Genomic DNA, 10005 nt, shown 5'->3' with positions numbered 1-10005 from the left:
TAATATGAAAGGAAACGATGAGCAACTGGTATTGGGAAAGCATGAACTGCAGCCATTCTTTTGTCTGGGGCCTCAGGACTGCACACTTCAATACTGAGAACCTTATTTCAACAATATATATGCTTTCCTCTCATTCCTTTCCTCCATCATTTCAAACAAACAATTCCTGTTGGTATCAAGACCAAAATATTCACATGAGCATGAGCTTCAGGAAGCTTTACAGCTGAATAAAATATAATGGAGCTCCTACTATGGCCTTTCTTGTGATGTGGCACATCCAGATCTCTTTTCCAGTTTCTGATATTCACAAAAGGTGAGAATATAACATCCTTGAGCTTTCCACCCTCCATCAACTTTGACTGAAGTTTTACTCTCTGTCCAAAATGAAAAAAAGAACAGGCTAAGAATGGGCTGCGCTCACTACCCTCTGGTAACTAGAGAACTCAGAAAAAGTCAAGCTTCTTCTAACTGACCTACTTGTGTTGCACTTTCTCAGGCAAAGTCCTCATCGGAAGTTTTTGCCATGAAAGAACTTTGGAATTTGGTGCACTATTTTTGAACTTAATCAGAAAAATTATTTTCCCATCCCAAAAAACGATATTGCTATTATAACATATAGCTCTAGTTGCTTTCACAAGATTTGTTTCACTTTACTATTGCAAGTAGCAAACAATGAATACAAGCAGGATGATCTCTTGACTTCACTCTATCTTCAGTCTGTCAGTGGCTGAAATTATAACAAACCTAAGAGTAAACAAACCAGTAAATCTCCCTCAGCTATTAGACAGGTTCTCATCTCTTGATAAATCTACATAATCTTCCTTGCTCTAGGCAGCAATCTAGGCATGCCAGACATATCCTCATAAAACCTAAGAGGGAAAGCATTTTTCAAGGCACGTACTGCAGTAATTCAAACTAGATTTACTGCAGCCTTTATCATAGCTTCTTTTTTACTAACACAAGTTAAAAGGTAAGAAATTTGTAATTTAGGAAAGCAGTTTTGTATTAAAGTAATTTTAATAAAGTGTTGACTAAGCAAAAAATGTTTTCAAATTCTAACAGCCCATCTTAGTAATACAGCAAGTGAAATATCAGCTCAAAAAAAAATCCTCAAAGAGAAATAGTGGCCTAATATGTTTGAGAAAGCAAATAATTCCTGAAGTCTCTGAAATTATGGGCAGAAACATCAGCTGATGTTCATACACACCATCTTGTCTTCCAGGAATTTATTATTGTTTCAAGAGCCTGTAAAAACTTATATCAATGAACCCACAGAGTCAAATTCTTGGTTAACTTAAGCCTCAGTTAGCTCAGTAGAGCAATGTTGATTTACCTCGAATGAGGGTTTACACATAGCAATTTCAAATATTTTCCTTGGTACAGACTAAGCAAAGATACAAATTCATAAGTATACAGCAGAATTTGGTAGCGGGCCAGCTTTTAACCTTATTTAAAAAACTGAGAGTAACCCTACAAATTCTTATGCATCTGCTGCACTGGTGGCGGGGAGGGGGGTCTAAGTTAAAATCAACAAATTGAGCATGGAGAGCAATGTTTGACAGATGAAAGAAATGTAACAGAGGCATTTAAAAAATGTAAAGAAAAAGAAGCCAAGATGTGACAGCTACTATGCAGAGCAAGCTTTGCTCAGCTGTCAGTGTTTTTCCTCACGCTATGGTGGTTTGAATCATCTTGCAACAAGCAAAATGACTTTAAAATGGATATTACTGTAAATGAACAGACAACTGAGCTTAAACACAAATTGGGTGCAAGGTCTATAGGAGCCAAATTTACCTTACACTTCTGCAGAGCAGAAACAGGCTGTTTTGCCTGGGTAGTGCTGACCACGCTATGGGTTGGTGCATGTTATTACCACCAGGGGTAACCATGAGGGATCCACCCTATATTCTGATTTCTGTAAGAGAAGTTCTGATCATCTGGGCATCGATAATGAGGATCCCGTACCATCTTCCTCTCCTTTTTATACTTATGAAAATAATATTGCTGCTTCTTTAAATGGCTATTTTCCCAGCAATTTGAACAAAATGCTAGTTAATTGAGGTACCAATGAAAGCATATTAGATTTGCCCAGAGAGGTGGTAGATGCCCCATCTCTGGAGAGATTCAAGGCCAGGCTGGATGGGGCTCTGAGCAACCTGGTCTAGTTGAAGGTGTCCCTGCTCATTGCAGGGGGGTTGGACTAGGTGAGCTTTCAGAGTCCCTTCCAACCCAAACTGTTCTGTGATTCGACAAACGTAATCAGCAGTGATGTGATTCCCACTGACATGATGATCAAGTACCGAAGTTCTTAGCCCAATACAGAACCAAAATGGCGGGATTTCAAAAAACATTACCTGATTCTTGCCCACTACAAAAACTGTTGTTCTTTTGGCCTCTGTCTTTATTGTGCCATGTACAACAGCTGAGGATATTTTGTGTGGTAACAGGTTTATCGATCCAATTTTCCCAGCTCTTCCTGGAACCTCCATGCTCCTTCCCACAGAATCTCTGTACAGACCAAGCCTGGAAAGTGCTGCAGAACTGCCATCAGGAATCATGGGTTGGCCAGGAATTACACTCACTCTACTCCCACGGTTTTCAAGACCCTAATCCATCCGTATTGTATCTTACACGTATACGGTGAGATCATGAGACATAGTTGAGATGTGATTAGCAGAGCTGCCCTGAATCACCATTTCTGAGGGAGAAAACACCACATTGATACAGTTTCCTTCCAGTTATTTATTTAATCCAGTAAATACTATGTTTCTTTGTTTTTAAAGTTGTTTTATGGAGAACACACGGTTTATGGTCTCCAGATTCATGCTAAAGCATAACATTTATGCTGCACATCTGCCTACTAAAAACTGCTTGCAAGAATCAGCTTCCAGCTCTAAATGAATTCCATCCACTTACCCCTCGCCCTGCCCCAGCGTCTGGTGTAATGGCCATGCGACACTTCTGTACCGTGCATACAGATAACTGGTAAACAACTAGAACATTGCACAACTCCCAGACAGGTTGTAAAAGTGATAAATAAAGCTCCTGGCAGATGGAATCTGTTTCATACTTGCCATTTTCGCAAGTGTAAAAAACACAGATCGCTACAGCAACTAGACTTATTTCAGCTGTCACTAACAACCTTTGAAGAAAGATGCCTATAACCCCTGGGAAAAAGTCAGGGTGCTCTACGACCTTTTGCAAGTATGATTTATTAACATCCAACTAAATTGGTTACAGAGACAAAGATAATAAATCAAATTGTGCATCAAGGTGCTTCAACATTATTACAAACTTTTGGAGTAAGTGAAGCAGAAAACAGGAATGATCCTGACTACAGAAAGTTTTCTCACAAATCTGAAAGCCACTGATAATTCTAACACATAAGATACCTTTCTTCATTCTGAAATCACTAATGCCCTATCAAAACAAACAAATCCAGCATTTAGCAGCTTTGCATATGTAATACCTCATATAAGTGGTATGTTTTTTCGATACTGGAACTAGTAAAATACTGTTAACATAAATAGGAAACTGCCTGATTCTCAGGGATAGCAGCCATCCGAAAGGTGTGGAGCTGAAGGAGCTCGTCACCTCTTGTGGTCAGCCTCCCAGACATTCTCATAAGCTTTGATACAGTTTTGTTTTAGACAGCAAAAAAAAACAAATCCACAATTTATATAAAAAAGGAACAACTTAAAATAACTTTTTAACATATGGCAACTATTTATGTGGAAAATGTATCTTATTGCTTTCAAAAGCCGCCGCAAGAACAGTATCTAAGAACTGAGCAGTACAATAATATATATGGTGATAAGTTACAGCATTTACTAAGTTTCAACAGATAAACCACGTAACGTGCAGTTCCTTATGCTGCTGGTGTAAGTTGCACCCACCAGTAGCTAGAAAACAGAAAGGATGAGTTAGTGAATATTGTGAAATTTATTTATAGCAGGCATAATCCATGAATGAAAACACACCTAACAAAAAAAGAAAATCCCTTCCATCTTAACTTCACTCCTCTGAATAGCACCATCTGATTCTAGCCCTTGCAAGATGTATTCAGCTGTGCGGAGAAGCTGGATTTCATCCTTCTCTCTATTACATATGCGCTGTGGGCCGAGTTTCACACTCCTCTTCAGCCTGCCCCCTCTGTACAAATTGTACACACAAAAAATATAAAAGTTGTATTGAACACAATAAAATAAGATATGCTGAAAATGTCCTGCTCTGTAAAGCTGGTCATCTAGAGAGATGGCAGTAGAGATTTCCACAAAAGCAGATGTAAGAACATTAATTAGGAGTGTGCTGAGCAGATGTAGCTGCACATTTCTGTAACCATCCTTATCAGGCTGTGGTCTGACTGACTCCAGAGTGCAAGTGGGAAGGAAGTCTTGTTCAGGAACAAGGAAAGCACACAGAAGTAGGACACAATGTGTTGGTTTTTTAGTTTTAACTGCAGCTTTTAGGCATAATTTCTCATTTAAAAGTGTGTTAGAATGAACTGTTTTCCTGTTCTTCAGAATGTCTTTAAATAAAGAGAAAATGGGACACTGGATAAGGACTTTCAGATATGAAGGGCCACAGAGAAAACATAAACAGAACCGTAAACAGCTGAGAGAAAGCAGGCAACATGGGAAGGGGTGAGGTTTTCATTAGGTTGCGTTTTGGATGGGTTTTTTTTGTTTTGAGACCAGCACTGGACCTTCATCCAACTCCAAAGCTGTCCCCAGTTGTATGTCCTGGCCCCACAAATTTGTGTTCCTTTCCGTACAGTGATCTGGCCTCAACACTACACTACCAAATGATAAGGTGACCGTGTCTGCAACCACAACCTCCTTCAGGAGCCAAGTTTTAAAAGAAAGCAGCAATCCTGCTTCCAGTCCTTCAAAGAAAACATGGCGGTAGAAGAAAAGATCTCTAGGATGTTTCCTTCTCAAAATTTTGGCTGTTTTCATTCTTCTTTCCATGCATCTTATTTTCCAAGTTCTGCATAAAGTACTTTGCTGGATCTGTATTTCAAAAAGCATCTAAAAGAAGTGGATATGTGCTGGCAAACTAACATATAAAGCACGTCTCAGAGAGCAGAGATTAAGAAAGAATGACAATGGTTAATGGTGCTTTCCAGTTTCGCTCACTCTGAAGGGCTCTTTTTGCTGTTAAGAGTAGCCTCCTAAACAAGTTATGTTGTTTCATAAACCCAAACTTACGCTGCACAAAAATCAGAAACTGCAAATCTGGAAGTAGAGCTGTGGGTTTCTGTTTCTATGAACGTAAATTCCCTGGATTTTTTTTTTCTTTCTTTGCTGTGTAAGTTGAAAACTGAGCCAGTGTGTTGATACCCAAAGGCCTGAGCTCCTCCATCATCTCAACGTAAGTTCATAGTGAGTTTCTGACTTTGTGAATGGGTACACAAAGGAAGGCAGTGCTAGATGAGTGTTTCTCAAAGTGCCCTCCAAAATGACATTAAGTAATATTTATAGAGTCATCAAATAAAGAGCCATCATAGCAGGCAATGGTCATCAGGAAATTTTAAGAGTGATCCTTTGAGCTCAACAGCTTGGGGATCACCGCTGGACAAGAAAGGAGCCAGTAAGTTGCCTAATAAGTTCTTTTTACCATTCAGGGTGGAAATGGGGAAAAAAAGTCCCTCCATGTCAGTTATTATAAACAACAGCTGTCTTAGTTATATTGCAGAAAGCTAATGTACATTCTGCACCCATTAACACATCTGAAGTTTTGGAGAAGAAAATTACCAAAATTTCACATTTTACCAAGAATAACTGTATAGGGTATATTAAGATTTGTGAATTATGAATATATTTGTATGCAGAAATACACAGAAGTAACATCAAGACAATTTTCTTCCATTTCTTAATATACAGCTGATAGAAGTTTAACAACTAAACCAAATTGTTTTGTACAAAAGTAAGCAGGGCCAACCATACCTGCAGTTGGAAACATGAGATAATTCACAACTGGTTACACCAGGTTTGCAGGTGTGTATCACAGATTTACAAAAGGAGACTTTGCTTCATGTATTTAAGAAATGCCTTGGATTATTCTCAGGCGCTTTTCTCAAGACAATGGTAAAATATTGAAGTCCATGGAAATTTTGCTGAATAAAATTTTGTATAAGGCACTCTTCTGCCCAATGCTTCTTGTCATTAGTCAAGTGTATTTTAGATATTTTAGATTGTAAAATGGAAGGCAACACTACCAGTCTGAGTTCTCAAAAATCATGACTCCTGCACCCCAATGAGATTAGTTTCATTAAATATCTGCTGATTTTAATGCATTACAGTTTTTAAACTTCGACTCTTGGTCTCCATCCTTTAAATTTCAGATGCTATCAACTATTAGATCATATGACAAAGTATGGGGAAAATCCTCTCCATATACAGAAAATACAAACCCAGCAATCAGATAGACAGTAATCACAGTAGCTGCCAAATATGATGTTAAGCAAGTTTAATGCATCCTCCACAAATTTTCCTCCCTTTCTGGAAAGCTTTTTATTTTCTTTTTAATTATTTCCCCTGCCTTCTTTTGTTGTTAAATGAATGTTATTTTTAGTACAAATGATAATTACCAACAACAAAGTTAAGTACAAATATCAACTCATTTCTGTGCCAAGCTTTGCCAGTTAATACAAGAATAAAACACAGGATGGAAACAAGCCATGAAAGATCCTCACTTTCCTTGAAAAGTCAAATTGCTCCCAAAGGTTGAGATTTCCTTTGGAATCAAAGCCCAGATTTTGTCTTCATGTTGATGTGAACCTTGTCTTGTTGTAAGCTGCTGCCGTGGTAGTCCAGTCTTTAAAAGACACATTTAAATGAAATAATTATGCTAACTTCTTTGGTTATAAATTACAGAAATGATAGTGAGTTCCTGGGCAAAGTGAAAAATGGTGAAAACAGCATCTGTCTGCCTCCACAACAATGGGGCTTCAAGGTAACAAAAAGCAAAATTCAAATACACATCTATTCTGACAGATTTGGTTTAAAATGGAAGCATTCAGAGTTATTTCCTTCATGTTACATATAATACATGGATCTGGTTTTAATAGGTTTTGTTTAGAACAACACAGCACACAGTAAAGTGCAAGCTTTTTAAGCTACTAGTCCCTCTAGGAGTCTCCCTTGCCCATGCCTGTCCAACCGTTCCAGTCATAAGCCAGTTAAACATCCCAACAACATGTGGGTTTATTTTGTGCCATTAAAGTGGCATGTAAGAAAAAAACAAGTGGGGGGGCAGTGTGGTGGTGACATACAGATCTGTAACTTGGAAACCATATTGTTGCCAGTGTCACAGACACATGGAACAGACTTGAAGAATCATGGGTCAGGCTTGAGTTGCAAATAGGTAAGAACGCAAATTATTCTGTTAATGATCATGACATTATGATTTGATGGAAAAAAAATACTGCACACCTCTATAATCTTCATTCAAAAGTGCTACATTTGTTTTCTGCTAAATTTCTGACCTACAGTTTAGTAGTTTCACAAATCTAGACATATGTATAAAATTAGAGGAAAGAGATGCAATTGATTTAGTGCAAGACACTTGAATATTTATCTGAACATAACAAACCAACAGAGGAAGATCAAAGACTCCATACATTTCTCCATAAGGCAGATGGTCTTTTTTTAAATATAAGATCTTAAATATGCTGTTTATTTCTTAAGAGGTAGAAAATATCAAAATACTAAGAAAAAATTTCTAGCTTAAAACAATCAGTTTGCTTACTTTTTAAAAAGTCTTACTGTTGCAATTTTTAGGTTAATAAAGACAAATGAAGCTGTGGAAGCACAGGATTTCGTGCTCTGTATAGGTTTTACTTACTGGGAAAAGAGAGAGCATCTTCAGCTAGTCAGTGCTCAAGCAGTATATACAAAGGATCTCCTCCCTCCTCTTGCCCTGTTGGGGGCTATAAATCTGAAGATTCCCAGCAGAAGATTTTGGCGATTCCTGAATTTCTAGCACTACATTTAGCTGGGTACAATTTATGTATAAGGCAGCAGAACCACTGATGTGAGCTCAGAACTACCTCTTCCATAATGCTAAAAAGAAAGCCAAAGAAACAAAAGCTTATTTAAATCTTTTCTACAGGCAGCAAAAGATCATACTCAGATTCCAGCACCAGCTGATAAATCTGTTTTAGCAATTTATACCAGCCTAGAGTCAGCTGAACTACTCGAACTGTGGAAGCCTACTTACAGTTTGAGTTACTAAGGCTTGCACTCTGATTTCTCAGCACAGCTTAGGAGATGCTGATGCTACTCTCTCCAATGCAATTCAGTAAGGCATAAGTTAACTCAGAACTGACATTATTACACATTGGAAAAGTAGTGTAAAAGCTCCTCGTTTCCCTCTCGCTGATAACATTCAGTCCTATTTATTAAATATTTTATAAAAAGAAGTCAGTGTATTTATACATTCAAACAATCACGGCGATAGTCAGAATAAAGAAAAGAATTATCAGATTCTAAATTAAGCACAATTCTGGAGATATGCACACTTGCACACATACACACGCCCCACACATATATGCGCGTGTGTGTATATATATGTATATAGGTTTATATATATATAGATACATTTTACATATACTTCTTTTAAATCAGATCTGAGAATACAGCACAGAATATCCTCATGTAGCTCCTCTTTCACCAGAGGACAGGATTGTCCAGTTTGGAAAAACCAGGTTCTTTTCTAAGGTCCATGTAGGTTCCGTTGCTCACCCAGGAGTCATCACTGGATTTCCTATCAAAGATAAAACAAATGCCTTAAACATAAAGCTTATATTCGCCGTACATGTGCTGTGTAATGCCATGTGGTGCTGTGCAGAGGTACCCAATCCAGCCCATGAACCAGGTGCAGTGCAACTCAGTTCATCCTTCAAACAAAGCGATAGATCTTGGAGAGTGGAACTGGTGTGTCTGCACTGGGCCTTGGGTTCAGCTGAGATCAACACACTTATTCCACTTCACATGCCAAGGCTTAGCACTTAAAATTACAGTCCAGGTTTATTTCAGAGTCTCAAAGGCAGTTTTGAGTGGGAAGTGGAAACTTTTTACCCCTCCAGACATGGCTCACCACAGTTATTACAGAAAGAGAGCCTATAGCTCTCAGTCAAGAGGCAAGATTCATTGCACTTGGTATCGTACCCTGAAGGAATCAGCCTGCTTTTAATCTAGTGTGCAACATTTTTGGCACAACATCTAATTACTATTTTAAGTAAATCCAGGCCTGTGATTTGTTGAAGAGAGAAATCACTATTGAAAAGCCAAATGGATAATTCATATCTACTCTGACACTGTGTAACACTTTGCTATATAGTAATTAAATTCTTTATTCTGGTATTTAAATCTACAGCACAAATCTCAGTTTTCAAATCCTCATTGTGAGGACTCAAATTCTCATCCTTATTCACTATTCTCATTGTGAATGTCTAATTAAGAAGTGTTAGACTTTGCCTCTATCCTACTGGAAGCAACATTTGCTTCTCTTTAGTAGGTGTGATTGACATGTGATGAGTTAGCTCACCAGCTCATTAAACATGTAGTGATCTGAGCCATTCCTTTTCTGCACCTATTTGCACTTATTTTGAACGTTTCTGTGTTCCTCAGAAGTACAGTACCTATCTATCCAGCAAAAAATTAGGATCCCACATCTGTTAACTGTGACACACAGGCCCATACAACATTCACCTGGGCTCCACCTCTTTCATTGCAGGAGAACAGAGAAGCTGGAGGGCAAAAGGCCATGTCCTCACCAGCGTTCAGTTTTGTTTTTCAATGGCTGAAGTCTCCCATTAATTGATTTACAACAAGAAGAAATAAAGTGCCCTCTGAATGATAATTCTCCATGAAACAGGGGAAATGTTCAAAAACACCCCTTAAAATGAAAGGCTCCAACTTTGCACACTTCAGCAGAAGTTCAGCAGAGGCAATTAAGCTAAATCCAGCTATTTCACCTTGCTTGAAAGAATCAAAGATG

The 10005-nt window shown here is 38.2% G+C and overlaps 1 protein-coding gene across 9 annotated transcripts in view; it reads right to left on the bottom strand.

Moving 5' to 3' along the window:
• Positions 1 to 3196: 3196 nt before the first annotated feature.
• Positions 3197 to 10005, bottom strand: part of OSBPL3 (oxysterol binding protein like 3) — a 92613-nt gene continuing 85804 nt past the window's right edge. For all 9 annotated transcript variants that reach the window (XM_071805025.1, XM_071805027.1, XM_071805024.1 and 6 more), the window contains one exon: positions 3197 to 8769. In XM_071805025.1, coding sequence (XP_071661126.1) covers positions 8673 to 8769 — 97 coding nt within the window. In that variant the 3' untranslated portion in view covers positions 3197 to 8672. The remainder of the gene's footprint in view (positions 8770 to 10005) is intronic.

This window comes from Patagioenas fasciata, chromosome 2, assembly GCF_037038585.1.
Source record: "Patagioenas fasciata isolate bPatFas1 chromosome 2, bPatFas1.hap1, whole genome shotgun sequence".
Taxonomy (NCBI): Eukaryota; Metazoa; Chordata; class Aves; order Columbiformes; family Columbidae; genus Patagioenas; species Patagioenas fasciata.
This window is presented reverse-complemented; position numbering and strand designations above follow the sequence as displayed.